General features: G+C 39.9%; 3 protein-coding genes across 7 annotated transcripts; 1 reads left to right on the top strand and 2 right to left on the bottom strand.

Moving 5' to 3' along the window:
• The first annotated feature begins 371 nt into the window (after positions 1–371).
• Positions 372–5,381, top strand: LOC105448691 (RING finger protein 157). Of its 3 annotated transcripts, none has more exons than XM_011687408.1 (10): positions 372–792; positions 907–1,025; positions 1,565–1,836; positions 2,232–2,373; positions 2,470–2,673; positions 3,082–3,324; positions 3,589–3,749; positions 3,842–4,109; positions 4,323–4,457; positions 4,695–5,381. In XM_011687408.1, exons 1-10 carry the CDS (start codon positions 705–707, stop codon positions 4,728–4,730), a joined length of 1,668 nt encoding a protein of 555 aa, XP_011685710.1. In that variant the 5' UTR covers positions 372–704; the 3' UTR covers positions 4,731–5,381. The 3 variants fall into 3 exon arrangements, 2 of the variants coding, with proteins under 2 accessions (XP_011685710.1, XP_011685709.1); XR_974267.1 differs by having other exon boundaries at positions 373–792; positions 4,323–4,549; XM_011687407.1 differs by having other exon boundaries at positions 373–792; positions 4,323–5,381.
• Positions 5,382–5,714: 333 nt separating this feature from the next.
• LOC105448688 (60S ribosomal protein L10) lies at positions 5,715–7,378 on the bottom strand. 2 transcript variants are annotated; one of them, XM_011687397.1, is made up of 4 exons: positions 7,270–7,378; positions 7,088–7,116; positions 6,411–6,716; positions 5,715–6,099 (listed from the first exon to the last, which is right to left on the bottom strand). In XM_011687397.1, the coding sequence occupies exons 2-4, from the start codon at positions 7,108–7,110 to the stop codon at positions 5,769–5,771; spliced, it is 660 nt and encodes a 219-aa protein (XP_011685699.1). In that variant the 5' UTR covers positions 7,111–7,116; positions 7,270–7,378; the 3' UTR covers positions 5,715–5,768. The 2 variants fall into 2 exon arrangements, with proteins under 2 accessions (XP_011685699.1, XP_011685700.1); XM_011687398.1 differs by lacking the exon at positions 7,270–7,378 and having other exon boundaries at positions 7,088–7,259.
• A 400-nt stretch (positions 7,379–7,778) lies between these two features.
• On the bottom strand, positions 7,779–17,966 carry LOC105448686 (trafficking protein particle complex subunit 8). Of its 2 annotated transcripts, none has more exons than XM_011687394.1 (10): positions 17,541–17,966; positions 16,205–16,646; positions 15,742–15,987; positions 14,891–15,412; positions 14,246–14,765; positions 13,545–13,730; positions 12,716–13,462; positions 12,445–12,613; positions 10,717–11,815; positions 7,779–9,380 (listed from the first exon to the last, which is right to left on the bottom strand). In XM_011687394.1, exons 1-10 carry the CDS (start codon positions 17,695–17,697, stop codon positions 9,113–9,115), a joined length of 4,356 nt encoding a protein of 1,451 aa, XP_011685696.1. In that variant the 5' UTR covers positions 17,698–17,966; the 3' UTR covers positions 7,779–9,112. The 2 variants fall into 2 exon arrangements, with proteins under 2 accessions (XP_011685696.1, XP_011685698.1); XM_011687396.1 differs by having other exon boundaries at positions 16,250–16,646.
• Between the last annotated feature and the right edge of the window lie 84 nt (positions 17,967–18,050).

Here is an 18,050-nt window from a genome sequence, read left to right as displayed (position 1 = left end):
TTCAGAATACAGTTTGGTCCTACGATTTCAGAATACGAGATCTCTTGATTCTACTAATGCAAAATGTGGGATCTATTTGATCTTCTACGAGTTCAGAATATGCAGGGATTTGTTTGGTCCTACTAATAATGAAAAATATACTGCTAATCTTATTTGATTCAATGTAGGTTCAGAATATGGGGCTCTGTTTATTCCTACTAATTCAAAAAATATACGGGATTTATTTAATTTCAAGTTCAAAATACGAGGCCTGTTTAATTTTAAGTTCAGAATACACTGCTCATTCAATAGGATGTGAAGCCTAATGAAGCCTTTGTCTGCATTTCGCTGTATCGTCGAGAACGAATTAAGTAACGCGGGATTGGCAGCATTGACAAATAATTTTCCGATGTCCGCGATCATGTTTGCCGTCGCGATCTCGCTGTCCCCGTCGCGTGTTCCCCTTTTTATTTTTTTCACTTTTTTTCAATAACAACAAGCGCCGACGAAGTCGAGTTAATAATTCCACCCATGTACGCGTATCAGCGTGACGACCCTCGGCCGCAGCTTTCGATCGCTCAGCGGTGAATCTCCACGGATATATACGCGCACACGCCTCCGCTGGTGCAGTTGCCGTCGCACCGAACGGGAGACAGATATATTTGTCGGACTTTCCCATTGTTATTTGACCGCCTGGCCTGACTGTGATTTGATCGCCGAGCGAAATGGGATCGTTGACGAGCAGGCAGAACGCTGGCGTCGAGGAGGTCGACATCACTTCGAACCACGCGTACAAATATCCTCCGCGATCTGGTACTTGATTTATGTCAACAAACATGCGAAACCTCACGTTGCGTTTACACACGAAGCGCGCATCCCTTTATTCTGCCAGATTTTACTGATATCCGAATTAACTCCCGTACACAGGATCCTACTTCGGCAGTCACTTTATAATGGGCGGCGAGCGATTTGACACACCGCAGCCCGAGGCGTATCTCTTCGGGGAGAATGCAGATCTCAATTTCTTGGGCAGTCGGCCAACTCCCGTACGAACGTCATACAATCTTTACAATAAGTGTATATCCTCGCAAATTAACGTAAATGTTCTCTATTTAGCGGGGGGAAAAAAAAACTAACAGCTAAAAACAGTTTTATTGAAAAATATTTTTCTAACAATTTTTAATATTTTTTTTTTTAGTCCTTTGTGACTTTTATTAACGCCTTTTCCAAGAAAACGTACAATAAATTGAAGGTGCTCTGTACTTATGACTAAAGGCCTATCCAGACAAATTTGCATAACTGCATAATAATATGCATAAAGAAAATTGTCCAATAGCATTTTACGTTCGTTTTTATAATTGAAATTTGGATAATTGTCCTTACGCATATGATTATATGCAGTTATGCAAATTTTTCTGGACAGGGCCTAAGTCTGTGCAACGTAATATTATTGTTTTCTATATATTGGCAAATTGTTTATGTACAAAAGATCTATTTAAACATGGATACGCATACGTGTATAAATCTTTTGTTTACTTTCCGTTGTGTTAACAGTGATTAATCACACATGTCGCCTTGATTGCAGTTTCCGTATCCACCGCCGCAAGCCAACGATCCCACGAAGACGTTAAAGAGCTTAGTGAACATACGCAAGGAGTCTCTGAGGCTGGTGCGCAACATGGACCAAACTTCGACGTCCTCGCATTACCACACTGTGGTCAAGCATTACGGCGACAATATTGACATTGACAAGAAGCCCAATCGCTTCAACATTGAATTTGTGTTCGACTGCGACGTGAGATGTGCGATAACGATTTATTACTTTTGTACGGAGGAGGTCTCGACGAAGGGAGTCGCGTATGTACACGTAATGCGAAATCTCGCATCCACGATCGTGGATTCCGATTTCGGGGACGGAGAAAGAATTAACGAACCATTTCAACAATTCAAATCGTTTGAACAATTTAATCAATTGGCTAAAGGGCTGCTTGCTGCAAGAGCGGTGCTACCAGGAACCGACATTTACATTTTAAAAACGAAAAAAATGTATTTTGAAGTTCATCACTTCAACTTTAGGAGTTAATTTTTCGCCGTTACAAAATGTGGAATTAGCCCACATGTCGCAGCAAGTCCTTCAATTCTTTCTCCGTTCGAGATTTCGGAGTTATTTCTACGATCGTGGATACAAAGCTTAAACATTGCTGCACAGAAAACATTTGATAAGAATTGAATTTTTTTTTTATCGAATTCAGATACATACCACGGGATCCGTCTATGAACTCTGAAACATATCATTACAAGAAAGGAGCGAATCAATTATTCTCACAAACGTCGCATATATTTGATCCAACGTTGCACATCGAAGAAGATCTGATGTACAACGCCGATAAGGAGGTATTTGCAACGAATACATACATGCATTATCCTTGAAAAGATTGATGAAAATGTTCAAGAAAAATGAGACGTATTCTTTTTTTTTGTAATTTGTAGATTATCCCAATAGCTATACATTGTGTAGCGGAGGAAGGATCGGACGATCTGAAACAATCTCACACAACCATAGCGGTGGTTGAAAAACATTCCGACGGAACGTACGTGTTGAAAGCGCTTAAACAGAAGCTCTACGTGGACGGCCTCTGCTATTTGGTACAGGAGATATATGGAATTGAGAATAAAAATACTGAAAACTCAAAGGTACGAGAATGCACGATAATATTTGAAAAGAACAGATTATCTCGAATACGTATGTGCGCGCGTTTTTTTTTTCCAGATAATGTGAGGAATTTTCTTTCCCTCCAATTTTCGTTAAATTTAATAAAAATATTCTGGATGTTCCTAAATGAATATTTGGCGCAAATTAAATTTAGTCGAGCTAATATTCGAAGATATAATTTTTATGCATGTGAAATAAGAATTGTAACTTTTTAGATTATTCCTTTTTTTTAATCTCATATACAAAGATGCTGTAAGATTGATATACTTGTGCTACCTCGACTTTGGTTTCGTTAAAAAGAAATTAAGACACTTTTACTTCAAATTTCGAAGAGCGAGAATAAAAGATCTAAGAGCTTCAGCTTTACTTTCTTTTCTTTTTTTGTACAGCAACAAGGTAGCGATGAGGACACCGAGGACAACGGCTCCGAATGCGTAATTTGCATGAGCGAGGTACGCGACACGCTAATTTTGCCGTGCAGACACTTGTGCCTGTGCAACTCGTGCGCCGATTCGTTGAGATACCAGGCGAACAACTGTCCGATATGTCGCGCGCCGTTCAGGGCGCTTCTGCAAATTAAAGCTCTCCAGAAGGCGACCGGCACAATTATATCCAATCCGCCGTTGCCGGAGGTGAGATTAATCATTTTTCATTAGCTTTGATTGCGTATCATTATGTTGATAGTTTCTGAATCGACTCTATCTCTGCGTGTTTCCTCTCAGACGGTACACAACAGCAAGCATCGCTCAAAAGTGAATCTTTAAGACGGATGTGATATGATATGTCTAAAAGACATCTGAATAATGTTTTTTATGTTTCACTTTTGGACATGCGTGTTCTGAGTTATTCGTTGTCACTGGAAATTGTCTGATATAATTTGAAAATTATTGTTCCAGGGAAGTTGCGAGAACATCCCATCGGGCTACGAGGCGGTGTCTCTGATAGAAGCTTTAAATGGACCCTATACTCCACGAACTGCCATCATTGCGCCAGAATCACCGGACACTCCCGATACAGATACGGCGAGTGCCATTCAAGCCGCGGAGACCCTAAATCGGTTCGTATCGATCTTTGTAGTTATTTATTAAACGTTAATAAATTAATTAAAATGTTACTACGTTTATATGTGAAAAACGTGTACATTTGCAGCTCGGCGGAACGTACCCCGGTCTCGAAACACATATCCGCGAAAGAAACTGATATATCGGCTAGGACCAGCAGTACCGCTTGTCCGACCCCCGAATTCCGTATGTCCGTATTGTTATCCAGGGACGAGCACTCGGGTTCTCAAAAGGAGCTGCATAATCGATCTCCAGCTATGCGAACCAAATCGGTACATTCGCGCGATAAATCTGGTCTAAGAACGCGCGACACATTGAGATTGGTTAACGAGAAACAACCAGCTTCCTTATACGAGGTATGCCACTTTTATACATTGAAACAATATGATGTAAGAAAATTAGTATCAATAAGTTGGATTGAACAAGTTTGCTTAGGAAATCGTCCTTTTCGTGATCACTTCTGAGAAATTTGACTAAATTGACTCAAACTCTAAGCAATCTGTGTGATTTTTATTCATAACAAAAATTGCATTTATTAGAGATATAAATATATGAATGTACTTTTAAAGGGACAGGGACAAGATGAAGACAGCGAAGCGGAAAAGTTATCGCCACTGTTAGATGCGGCGACAAGTACCGAAGCTTTAGACGTACATTCCCATAGAATATGCGACATTGACATTGACGACGAGATTCAAAATACGGTAAACGAAAATGATACGGACACTACTTGTCACTCACACTAGAAAGCGGCCGAGAGTGTATCCTTTCAGGATGTTCATTCATATTTTGTAAAGTAATGTTTATACGAAGTGTTTTATTTCGTGTAATTGTAACAATTGTGCATATCATTTATTTATTCAAGTGCTTTGAACTCCAACCGTACTAAATTTCTCGCAATCATTAAAACGTAATCTCTTAAAGTTATACATTTTAATTAGCCCAACGTGGATGCTTTCCATTTACGTAATTTTTAACGAGAGAAGAGAACGAATAACAGAGGAAGATACAAGTTAGCCGAAGACGAGGTGCAATATGATAAATGGAAAGCCATTGTAATTTATGAATATAAATATAGAGAGGTACAAGTTGATTATATAATTTTAATTATATTGTGTAGATATATCTGTGTATACACAAGCGTGCAACTACATTCAGAACAATAGAGTATTTATTTTTATAAAACGAGAGAAATTTATATATAATTTAACAAGTAGGATTTTGTTTAGGTTTGTTTTTCCTTCTGTATTCTATCTTTCAAGGAACTGTAAAGGTGGTCGGAGTCGTGCGAAAGTAGAAATGAAGAATCGAATTGTGTTATCAAATGGAAAGTAACCCTAATCTCACAGTATAAAAGGTGTTCTATTCTACAAGTTAACTCTAGTATAAATAAGGTACGAAAAGATTGTTTCTTAATAAATGGTCATACTGTAATTATTAGAATCTCGAGTAAAATCACACGTATGTATGTACACTTTATCAAATTATGAAGACTGGGACGGTACTTTGTAAAAAGAAAACATTGTAATATTGCATTTTTTTAGAATTTAGATAGTAAGATGTAATTATCAAATTTTTATTTACACATGCAAATTGACATTAGATAATAAAAGTGCTTCCATTCGGCGTTTACCGATATTTATTTTGTAAAAGATAACTAGATTCAATTAGATGTATAAATTGGACGTTCAAATCTGATATGACACGAATATCTCAAATTAATTGTCAAACTCTTGCCTCAAAATATCTTTTAAACAAGTATTTCTAATTTGTATTTTTTGCCCGTCTTTCGCAATTAATAGTGTTCTTTTCATAAATAATTCAACAAAATCATATTAATTCAAAGATTGTTAAAGTGTAGAAAAACTATCCTGAACTCTCACATAGAAATAGGAGAAATAATTCTGGATATTACATTCTAGATTGTTCTAGGATTTTTTAGTAAATATATATACTCTCGCTTTTTCTGATTATATATTTTATTCAATTCAATGTCCAAAATATCCCAAGCTTATTTAAGCTGCAGCAAGTACCTTCCTAAACTTCTTCCATTCCTCGAGCGGTCCATGCTCTGGCAGATACTTGACATTGCAACCATCGGGGGCAAGACGGCCTGCCACTTTCAGCTCCTCGTATTCGATACGATCGTATTTCGTGAAGCCCCACTTCTTCGACACGTAAATCTTCTGGCGGCCTGGGAACTTGAACTTGGCACGTCGCAGAGCCTCGATGACGGCCGCCTTGTGACGATCGGAGGAACGCACGCTCATGATAGGCTGGCCAATGTGTACCCTGGCCACAGTACCCTGAGGCTTGCCAAAGGCACCTCTCATTCCAGTCTGGAGCCTGCAAAATATAATTTGGATTAAAGAAATTTACCGACCGGCAATTGTATGTCGGACTATAAGATAGAAATCACAAAAAGTGAAAGTTACATGAAAATTTTCAAAAGATATATTTCTAAAACTCTGCGTGTCCGCGATGTTAGAAATCGCTCCGAGATCTTGCAAAGAGAACGAATTGATCACATTGGTTAATTGATCAAATTGTTCAAATGTTAATTTGTTAATTCATTCTCCGTGCGAGATCTCGGAGGGATTTCTCATACTAGGGACACAAGGTTAAGAAATTTTGCTATCTTAACGCCAGTTACATACCTATCAGCTCCAGCACACGATAACATTTTGTTGATACGAATAACGTGGAACGGATGGAGCCTCATACGAATATGAAACTGATCTTTTCCGGCATTCTTCACCATGTATTTGTTAGCACAAATACGTCCGGCTTCCAAAGCCTCGGAGCTGAGCTGCTCATATTCGTCCGACACCAGATGTACGCACAGCGGGAAGTCCTCGACAGAGGCTTTCTTCTTCCCAAGATCGAAAATACGGATCTTCGGGTCGGGCACACCACGACAGAATCTGGATTTCGGGTACGGCTTATTTTTACAATACCGATAGCTAGAAAGGAAAAAAAATCCTCAAGATACAGCAGTACTATCGTACATTCTAAAGAAATATTCTTTGACATTAAATTTCAATATTGAATTTATATTATTAAAATTGTAATATCAAATCGGAATTACAAGACGTTTTCGTTGTCACGATGTTACGCAAGATAACGTAATTGTAATTTTTTATCTAAAATATGCTCAATTGTACAAAGATTTAACTCTGGTTCAATCATTGTGTTAATATGACGGAATATAACATTCGTAAATGTATTTCGTGTACAAATACCATATGGTATCGGAGAAAAAAAATATTACAAAGGTTATTGACAAGATAAAGATAATTTATGAAGGCGACGAATATAAAAACTCATTACTTACCATCTTGCTGGTCGGCGTCCCATTTTAACCTGCAAATTAAATTAAATCCGCATAAGGTAACGCTAGAAATACATAAATCAACGTGTCGAGAACAGTTCCGAAAAACGCGGCATGCAAGGAAACATTTAATGTATATTACGATGTCGAGAGATAATGGTGGATAAAGAAATGTGATGTCTCACCGACTCCTAGGCGGAGCTAACCACACGAGAAAAGGAAAATGAAGGCGAGCACGGATAAGAGGTTACTTTCAATAACGTGAAGCCGTCGCGATTGGCGACGAGATTCTCATCATGGAAGTCGTCCTATCGCCAACAGAACTGCCAACCGTTGAGCGCCAAAAATTCCATGCCAACTCTTCTTATTGAATGGCACGCGTTTCAAAATTATGGCAAAATTATGGCGTGCATCCCTGAATTGTAGTATATTTGAGTATGTTATATATTTTTTCAAATATTGGATGCATCAAAATTCCCGTTTTATTTCGGTCACTCTCCATAAAATCATTAAAAGAGATTCTCAATGTTTCTTTTTTTCTTTAAACAACTTTACACTATATGCAAAAGAGCAAATACATGGAGTGACATATAAAAAAAAAAAGATGTGCACACGATTAAATGTACATATATGCAACGGTGACATTATAAATAATTACATTTATATTAACTATATCTACACGATTGTACATATATTTATAACGCATTATCAAAGGTTTTTAATACACAATCCTCGAGATGTAGTTATACAGAATAAATATTCTAACACATGCCGTTAAATTTACAAAAAATCTAGACTTCTTTATTTTATAAAGGATAATTTTCGTCCCAGGGTGATTATATATTATTTTTTTTACAATTAGGATTATTCAAAGATTCTTTTAACGAGGGAAGTTTTAACGTGTTATGGAAAGACAGTATGTTACAAACGCCATTGTAATCGTTAAAAGTGCCAGGATAATTCTGTCCATTATTTATACTTAACTCATGAATTTGACAAGTTTTATATATATATACAGGACTGCTTCCTCTTGCATAAGTTATTATAATCTACACTAGGACTCTCTCTCTCTCTCTCTGGCTCATAAAAATTGACTTATACACATTCTTATTTCTTAAGAAGTACACTGTACAAAAAATACAAGCCTATCATCTAAGAGACCTCAAATATTTCTTTCATCTACCTATTTTGTTCTTCCGAATTTCTCGCAACATCTCAAAAATGTTTGAAAAGTTTAATCTCTATTCCTCATGCTGTCATAAGCAATCGCATCATCGACCGCCGAATGTACATTCACATTGAGTTAATGCAGAGAAACAAGATTGGTATTTCTAATTCTTTTTACACGCGACGAAAGAAAATATTTATACTTTTCACTTACTCCAAACGTCTGAGATTTGAGTAAATTCACTTGTATGAAGAAAAAGAATTTCTTTCGCTCCGACAGAAGATAACAGATAATTATAAGTGCTTTATAGACGATATGTCTCGGTGAAAGGTAAACGTGCGTATCGCTTGTTTGGCAGTTAAAGGGTATTGCAGTCCCCAATATTAAGCGCGACGAGTTGGCAGAAGAGTCGTTCAAATTCCTGCCATGCGCTCGACTTGCTTCGTAGATAATTACCGTGAGGTAGCCTCGAGACTAAACGGGTCGTAAGAAAGTTAAGTAATCACATCAGTGAAACCTGACTGAACGCGTAATCGATCGCCCGAGACGGGCGAGTCTGGTTTATTCGCGTATCCTCTCGCCGCGCGTGTCCGCCGGGCGCAGTGTACAAAAAGTTATCGCAGCAAAGCAAAAGCAGTTTTCGACGCTGAAACGTGATAATGTCGGGTAAAAAATATGTTGACGTTATTAAAATATCAATTGTAATATAATGTAACAATTTCTTTCCAACATACGCCGTATGTACATACTACTATATACTGACAAGGAATGATTCTGAGTTACAGCTAAAAAAAAAAAAAAAAAAAAAGAAAAAAGTAGCACTCTCCCATATCCATTAGTGACTGTGACCGCGTGTTAATCTACGTACTGCCGTCGTTAACGATGCATATACTCTCCATCTTGCCCTTCTGAGCAATGTACTCCTGGCTATTGGTGACTTTAACGGAGATCTCTATTCGCGCCGCCAGGTCGTACGTTCCCGTGCCGGGCAGCACAGCGTGTAATCTCATGGTATTACTTGCATGCGCTTCAACGTCGCAATAAATTGACGAGTGACCGGCGTACTTGTAGTACGTTGAAGCTTGTGGCGAGTACAGCTGAGACTTGATGCTCGGAAGATGAGTTTCGCTGCGAAAGAAAAATTACATTACATATACACAAGTGTAAGGGGAAAGTATATAAGAGCAGAATAGCTAACTTGCGGTGTTAAGCACACGCTAAGTAATATTTTGTATATTTTATACGAGATATTTTATAATATATGTTATATTAATATTATGTATTAGATTACGTTTCTAAAGTTTTGGGAATTGTACTCTAAAATCTTTTTTGTCAACACATTACATTATAATTTCTCAATATATTCTCCATTACGGTGGGTTTCACCTTTGCCGGCCGTAAAATTAGTCCTTGTTTCATAAATTTTTTTTAAGGCAATCTATTATATACAGTAACTAGTACATAAGAGGCGCGCGCTTCGCGCGCGCTGCGTATTAAAACCCCGGCTATTTTTAAATAAAATCACAATTTTTAAAAAAATAGCCACATAATTCATCTTTAAGATGAGCTCAGAAAGAAGTTTATATCTTTATTTTTCTGGAAAATATGAATTTTTAAACATTGGAGAAAAGAGGCTTCAACGCAGGTAACACGGCAATTTTAACACAGGAAACCCGGGTTTTTGCAACCCGCGTTTTAAACTTATATAAATTTATATATCATTTGAACAGCAAAAAAAAATATTTTTTATTTATATAAAAATGTATTTTAATGCCTCCAAGTGGCGATTGAATGTGGCATGTTTTTCGAGCTGAAAACGGAAATAATTACGAAAAAAACGAATTAAGATATCGACTTGATTTTTTTTTCCTCTTGATCCTAATACTTTAACGCATGGCGTGAACTAAAATCATGATTTTACAACAAACATTCAATTTGTTATTAATAAAAATTTAAAATATTTTTAGGGCAAAAAAATTTTTTTTTCAAATGCTACCATTTTTACAAATTTCAGGCAATTGACATTATTTTAATTCACACTATGCATTAAAGTATTAGGATCAAGAGAAAAAAATAATCAAGTCAATATCTTAATTCATTTTTTCGTAATTATTTCCGTCAACTCGAAAAACATGCCACGAAACAATCGCCACTTGGAGGCATTAAAATACATTTTAATAAAAAATATATTTTTTTGCTGTTCGAATAATATATAAGTTTATGCAAAAACCCGCGTTTTACTGTATATAATAGATTTCCTTAAAAAAATTCACGAAACAATGGCTAATTTACGGCCGGCAAAGATAAAACCCCCCTTAATTAAACTTATCTCAGCGTGACCAATTTTCTTAGGTCACCCTTGACAAACTTTTGAAAAACATCTTTTATTCATTAATTGAATTATAGCGCAATTCTCAGAACTTCAAAGAAACATCTCTCTCATAAATATTTTATTTCTGCTCACCTGCTAGTACCTATCGTACTTATTTTAACGTCGACTCGCATCTCCGAGTGATTTTGCAAATACATCGTCACGGGGACGATGCACAATCGGCTTTGGCGAAAATCGTGCGTGACATGCCTTTGGTGACCGAGAGAGAAAGAGATTAGACTTTTCAGATACTCCGCCTCCCACACGGGGTCCTTGAGAGGGACAACCACTGCGCTCGACACGTTCCGGTCCGGCCCGAAAACCTTGAGGCGAGCGCCGTACTCGCTACGCTCGGTGCGCGGCTCCCTCGGATGCTTGTACGTCTTGTTCAAATGCTCGAGCTCGAGGTGATGCTGCCCGACCGCCATTCGGGTGATCACGCCGCTCTCCGTCACGTTGGCGCACCACTTGACGATCAGCGTGGAACTCAGTGACGTGACGTCCGTTACTGCGGAGCCGCGCTCGGCCGCATTCTGCTGCTGCGGCTGAAACTGCTGCGCGTCGTTCGCACTCTCGCTCACGTCCAGCGGCTGGATGTGACGTCTCTGTACAAAATTGATGAACGGATAACTGCCGATCAACGTGCACTTGCCGCTCTCGTCGGACGTTAACGACACGTCGGAAATAGTCGACTCTCCGTCGACCTTCCCCTTCTTCTTCTTCTTCAGCTTCAGCATCAGATGGAAGACCTCTTGAGGCTGCACCTTCACGCTCGGGGGCAGAACCGAGGAGTGAAACGCGGACCACACGGCGCTCTGGAGCGACACCTCGGCCAAAATAATCTCATTTATGGATGGATCGTGAACCTGATTGGTATTCTTCACGGACATGATTAAATTCAACGTCGGCGAGTCGTCCTTGAACAATCCGCTTCTGGCGGCGACCGCGGTGATCTGTATCGAGTCCAGCACCGTTAACTGCCAGGTGTGCCGGCACAAGCGGTGCTTCAAAGCGGCTTTTGATTCGACGCTTTCGTAATAGAAGAGCAGATCTAATCTGTGGGTGCCCTTCACATGGGGCGCTTGCACCCAAAGTGGCATTTTGTGAGTTTCGCCTACATTCAGTATACCATTTTTAGAGACTGGTAATATCACCTTCGTGACCGACCTACTGCTCTTCCTCGCAATTGAATCTGTAAGCGCAATATTGTTGTACTTGATAAATCGTATCAATAATAGCAGATATTTCAGACAGGAGAGAAAGTTACAAAGTTATCTTAGTAATTTGGATAAGAATCAGGCCAATAAAACGAGCACAAATTATTTTGGGTGAATAAATAATAATTTACTACAAATTCAAAATAATAATTGAAAGATTTGATGGAATGTTTCGGCTTAGCCATCATCAGCCATCATAACAATTTACATTATAGAAAAAATTTTAATTGACATCAACGCAGATGTATTATATAACGTTTGTCTCGCTTTTACAATTCTCAACTTATCGTTAATCGTCATTAATATAATACAATGTTTATTAACACAACATCTACGTATCGTTGTTGTTCCGTCATTATAATTGATAATGCCAATTTCAATTTCTTCTATAATATAAATTGTTACGATAACTGATGATGACTAAGTAAACCAAAACGTTCTGTCAAATCTTTCAATTATTATTTTGAATTATTAGTAAATTATTATTTATTCACCCAAAAACATTTTTGCTTGTTTTATTGACCTAATTCTTATCAAAAAAAAAAAGGATCTATCTTATCTTCGGAAACAAAGTGATAAAATAAAATACACATCCGACGCTTACCTTCACTTCCGAGCTTATCGATTTCCGCGTTTCCTAAAGTAAAAAGTTTCGCGTCGGTGGATGCGATGTGTATGTTCGTCAACGGTGCGTTACCCACATTCCTCAACGTGACTTCTACCCTTTGTACCTCGCCACACAGCATCTCTGGCGACAGTTTAGTGAAGAGTATCTGCGAAGGAAAGGAGTACGAATTTTAAATTTTCGTGTCGTCTGACACACAATGTTGAATTTGGGAGAGAGGGAGGAGGGAGAGGAAGGGAAGAGAATGTACCTGCATAAATGCCGCCTTCTCTATCACGTTCATCTCCAGCCTGTAATCCTTCCCTTGCACATTCGCGCCGGACTTCTCCTTGACATTCCTCAATTTCGGCGGCGTAATCTCGAACAATCTCTTACCGGCGACGACGGTGGTCGAATTTGCGATCGGCGGATCACCGCCGATCGTCTGCACCGGATTGGACAGTTTATAACTCACACCCAAGATCTTCAATTCGCCCACTCGCCTGGGCGTGAGGGACAGCACGACATTCTGCTTGCACGCCGGTTGCAAGAGAATCGCGTCCGCGACGTCCGAATCAACCGGATCCGGGCTATCGGTCGTTTTCGTCTCGTTCGTGACGGTCTCGTCATTGCGAGTGAACGACCACAGCAGGGCCACGTCCGAGAGCGGTAGCGGGACGTGCAACGGATTGTGCAGCTCGATGGAATAATGCACCGGTTCGTCCAGAACTGCGTTGGGTTTTACGGCGTTGTTACTCGTTCCGGAGTACAGCGCGACTGTCGGCTTGAATATCATGGGCTGGGAACCCTGCGCCTCGGTTATCAGCAGCTCCTCCATCTTCGACCATCTCGCTTCGTCCGACTCCTCGGTGCCGAACGTGACGTGACTCGCTGGAATATTGCTTTCGGTTGGTTTGCCCAACGGACCGTACAGCACCTTGATATTGTTGTTGTCCAGCAACGGCAACGGTAAAATGGGAAGTCCTGTACAATTCGTGCCGTTTTCCTGAAACAACAACTGCGCACGGCCGTGGATAAGAGTCACCCTGATGTCGAGATCCAATGTAAAATTATGCTGTTTTGCCGCGTGTTATACTCACGTTATGAGTGTGTAAAAATTCTCGTAAAAACGCAGCCTGCTGCGGGGCGTGCTGTTTACTGGAAGCGTTAAGTAGCTTTTCAAACGCCTTCACCGCTTCGGAGACTTGTTTCAGGGATGCGGCCTGTCTGCCGATCGTGAAATGGATGTGATCCTCTGCCAAAGACCAGCCCCTTTCATAATATACCTAATGCCATACGTTTTATTTATGAAATAACGGAGTTTCTTATTAAAAAAAAAAAGTTTCTAGCAAAATGCGATATTTCTTTTATCAATAAAGACAATGGTTACATTCAGCAGAAAAAACAGTTTGCACAATGTGGACATATCGGTTGCGACAATTTTTTTCTTTAATAAGTTTCGAAACGCACTAATATTTTGCAAATGTGAACCACGATTGGTGTACTGTCTCTAGACTAAAGACAGAACACCATCGTGGTTCGCATTTACAAAATATTAGTTATACCTATAAAATATATATTATATATAAGTGTCGCAACCGATATGTCCACGACTGTACACAACTGTTGTAAGATTTTTTTTAAATACGATTGATTTATGCATTCAGATATAAGAAATAAATCTTAAAGTCAAGAATTATTACTAATTATATTAAAGAATCTTACAACAGTTGCAAATCTATTTTTTCCGCTGATTTCAGCGATTGACACGTTTCCATACTACATACACATACGTGCCTACCTGATACGCTTGTTGATAACACCTCAAGGAGTGCTTTCTTTGGCCGGCCTTGGAGAATCTGTGCCCAGCCAGAACCGCGTGGAAGGCATATTTGCGCATCATTTTCGGGGCGATGAAGCAATAGGCGGCCTGCTCGAGCAACAAAGCCGAACGTAAGTCGGAATCCTCGCTGGTCATCCGTATTAACTGCTTCGCGGCTTCCCCGTACAATCCCCGGCCCTTCAAACACTCGGCGCTGAGCAGCGTCGCCCTCGTCGCGAACTGAGGCATCCTACAGCTGTTCGCGTAAGTCAGTATCGCGTCGTCCATGTACTCGATGGTTTTCCTGCTCGTCTCGTTTTGCATGAAAGCGCTCAGAGCCGCCATTTCGAGAGCGCCCGCGTAGTAGAGCCAAGCCTGATCCCCCGCGAAGTCGCGCTTCGCGCTGTGATACGCTTGATAGGCGAGCGAGTAGTGGCCGAACATGAAACACAGATCGCCTAAGCGTCGTAATTGTAACTCTGGTGATTCCGCTGTGTAACTGAAACACAAATATGCAGAATTTCAGGACTGCTTCAGCTGTGTCACGTTAATAAAATTTACTTTCAAGAGAAGAATCGCTGAAAAAAATCTTGTAAAGTGTAAAAATAAATGATTTTCTCTTACATTACAGCATTCGACGGCGCCGAGCCCGACATACCAGGCTTATTTGTACTAAACCACCTTTTCGTGGCGCTAAATAGCGATCTACTGACTTTCTTGTTTGAAATCACGTCGTTCAATAGGCCAATTTGCTTCTCCACATAAGGCAACAAGCTTCGCAAACAGAATTCCGTTATCAATGTTCGTAATCTTTCTAGATCCTGGGTGGAAAGACGAGCACCGTGTTGAGCAACCACGTAATTCGGAGAATCCGCCCAGACATTCGTGTTTATTGGTGAGCTAGTAATAACGGATTGACTCTTGGTATTAGCCGCGGGATTAAACCCTTGCGATTTCTCATTCTCTGGACTAAGTGGATGAATTGTAACTGGAACCGCTTCCTGTCCGACTTCTAGATTCGCATTCGTCGACTCGGATATTTCAGAGAGACTAATCGTGTCAATTCCTGCGACTAACTCTGTCAAATCTGGAGACGGTAATGCAACAGAGTTGTGTGGCATTAGCGGTGTCCCGGCTTGACTCGTTCTGCACAAAAAATTGCTTTTACAGCCCATACATTTCCGAAATGTATTTAGAAATTTTAGAACTCACGCACACAAATTTCCGTAAGCAGTAAGCAAATTAACATTTTTTATTTGCTGTTGTTTATGTTTCTCTACTGATTGATTCGCTTATGACTTAAGTCTTACTGCTTGCGTTCTTCTGTGTGCCATGGTGTTTAAGTCGTAATTCAAAGATAAAATAATTTGCTAATATATATTATTTATTATATCAAAAATTTAAATTATATGTAATTATAAATTTATAACTAAAGAATTTATAACTAAGAAATTTAAATATATAAAAATACGTACTTTTCAGTCTCTGTAGTCAGCTCGCTCGGCATAGAAGACACACCACCTGTGTCTGCAGGCGTACGAGGGGAACTATTCTGATCGCTGTTACCAGTCAATTCCGAATGTTTTGTCAAGAACTGACTCCAAGGATCGGGCAAATGCGTATTATCGTCGGAAAGACCAGGCGGTCTTGAATTCATTTGCAAGAGAAAGCAATTATTAGCACCATAAATAGTCTTCATCTCTGTAAAAACTGTTTCAGCTCTGAAAAGATAAATTTCATAAAGATATATACATATGTTTGCAAAGAGGAACTTATCAATTTAGAATGTTTATCACTGTCTGAATTATCAATTCTTTCTCTCTCAAAATTTCATTTAACTTAATATTATCTTTATAAAGCCAGAAAGTATATAAAAGTATATAAAAAGCTAAAAAAAATCATACACAAATTTAAAAAAAAAAAAAATAATGCACTTACTTATTTCTGTCATCCTGAAAAGCGTCGTGAACTAAGATGTAATACCTAAGGGCATTATTGTTGAACCATTTAGGCAAATTTCCCGGTACACTTTGATGCAATTGCGCTCCCATAGTCTGAATCCTCTCCAATGGATTGTCCTCCGCTGTGGAAACAACTATCATACACGCGAGCAGATGCTTCGTGAATTCGTGATCTGACGGAAACTGGACGCTCAGAAACGTCTCTCTCCATGCCTCGAACCAAGGAACGGAGACAGGAATATCCAACTCGGCCGTGCCGATGTGAATTGTGGTGGTACGTTCGCACAGGGCAGAACTGACCGCTTCGTTCAACAACTTTTTGGCAAGATTCGGTTCTGGTGGCCGTGCGTTGATGTCTTGTATAGAAAGACGTAGATTTCTAATCGCTACTGTATTGCCTTGGGGATCCTTAAAGTGACCTAAAGGTAAATATCGCTATCAATATAATACTTGTATTTTGAAAGATTAACTCTCAAATTTTCAAAATCTCTAATAGATGTAGGTATATATTGAAAGCCCATTAAACACGTATAACAATGAATTATTCTTTAATAATAATATATATACACAAAGTGTATCAAAAGTCAAGTTCCATAAACAGTTCGTATACTTAAACTACATTAAATTGTATAAATTGTATTGTGTAATCGTATAAATTCGAAATTGCTTGCCATTTTCTTGCAAACACTTCGTTTTCTCATTTGACATACGATCTTCGAACTATAAGACTTTAGAATTGCTTTTCCTTCGTTATCTCAAAAATAGTATTATAATTTTTTACTTGTGTAACTTTTCTGTCAACGCAACACGATTTTTCTAAGCATAGCAACATTTTTTCTCACGCTTGCGAATACCAATAGTTTTTTCTTTAGATCGTCTATCATGTTGGAATCGATGGGCATAACCTCCAGATTCAAGATGACATGCTAAAGCTTTGTGTCCACGATTCTAGAAATCGCTCCGAGATCTCGGACGGAGAAGAAATTAACAAGTCACGTTTTTACATATATATATACAATATTCGGCCAGTTAACTGACACGATTTGTCAATTCTTCCTCCGTTCGAGATCTCGAAGCGATTTCCAGTATCGTGGATATATAAAGCTCAAGAGACAATCCCTCCCCCGGGTTTCGGAAACCTCGGCGGACCGAATAATAAATTATTAAAGCATCATAATTGGCCTGTTGGAGTCGGACTTTCGACACACCCTGTATACACACATAGTTTACACAACAATGCGCGTGAGAGTGCGTGTACGTATCCTCGGACGGATGACGTGTGTGGCTGGCGCGGGGTCCCCGGGCGCGCTTACCTTCGGTATTCAATTTGCAAAACGGCTGGAGCAGCTCGACGAACGAGAGATTATTCCTCTGGCACGCGGCGTCGGCCGCGGCCGAGCAGACCGCGGCGATCTGCGGGGAGAACGCGTTGCCGATGAACTCCCGCGGGGTTAGCTTGCACTGCGCCATGATATCCTTGCGCCGCGCGGAACCGTCGTAACATAACCCGGTGTCGCCGTCGCCGTCGCCGCCGCCTCCTCCTCATGCACGTTGCACCACCACCGGACGTAGCGCGCTCCACCAGCGGCTCACGATATCGTCCCACGTATCACGATCACATCATTTCCCGGGTGCCTCTCGTTATCTCGCGAGTCGCGCAACATATACCCCAGAACGACAACGCATCCCCCGTGCAGTCGCGCCGATAAACATGTCCACCGCCGAACAGCTGTTTTGCCACCCTCCTCTCTGCCCCCCTCCTCCCCCTCCCCCGCGCCGCGCTCCTAACGTCAAGCTCAAACGTCCGCCGTGTGGAGGAGGCG

This window comes from Wasmannia auropunctata, unplaced genomic scaffold (genome assembly GCF_000956235.1).
Source record: "Wasmannia auropunctata unplaced genomic scaffold, wasmannia.A_1.0 LD336083.1, whole genome shotgun sequence".
Taxonomy (NCBI): Eukaryota; Metazoa; Arthropoda; class Insecta; order Hymenoptera; family Formicidae; genus Wasmannia; species Wasmannia auropunctata.
This window is presented reverse-complemented; position numbering and strand designations above follow the sequence as displayed.

Bases quoted from the DNA above. Each gene is read 5' to 3' on its own strand.
- LOC105448688 (XM_011687397.1), bottom strand. From the start codon at position 7,110: ATGGGACGCCGACCAGCAAGATG. The intron at 6,717-7,087 runs GTAAGTAATGAG...TTTCCTTTCTAG, and splicing joins GGACGCCGACCAGCAAGATG to CTATCGGTATTGTAAAAATA. The intron at 6,100-6,410 runs GTATGTAACTGG...TATATTTTGCAG, and splicing joins TCGTGTGCTGGAGCTGATAG to GCTCCAGACTGGAATGAGAG.
- LOC105448691 (XM_011687407.1), top strand. From the start codon at position 705: ATGGGATCGTTGACGAGCAGGCAGAACGCTGGCGTCGAGGAGGTCGAC. The intron at 3,750-3,841 runs GTTCGTATCGAT...GTACATTTGCAG, and splicing joins GCCGCGGAGACCCTAAATCG to CTCGGCGGAACGTACCCCGG. The intron at 4,110-4,322 runs GTATGCCACTTT...GTACTTTTAAAG, and splicing joins AACCAGCTTCCTTATACGAG to GGACAGGGACAAGATGAAGA.
- LOC105448686 (XM_011687394.1), bottom strand. From the start codon at position 17,697: ATGGCGCAGTGCAAGCTAACCCCGCGGGAGTTCATCGGCAACGCGTTC. The intron at 13,731-14,245 runs GTAGGCACGTAT...GTATGGCATTAG, and splicing joins GTTATCAACAAGCGTATCAG to GTATATTATGAAAGGGGCTG. The intron at 13,463-13,544 runs GTGAGTATAACA...GGCCGTGCGCAG, and splicing joins AATTTTTACACACTCATAAC to TTGTTGTTTCAGGAAAACGG.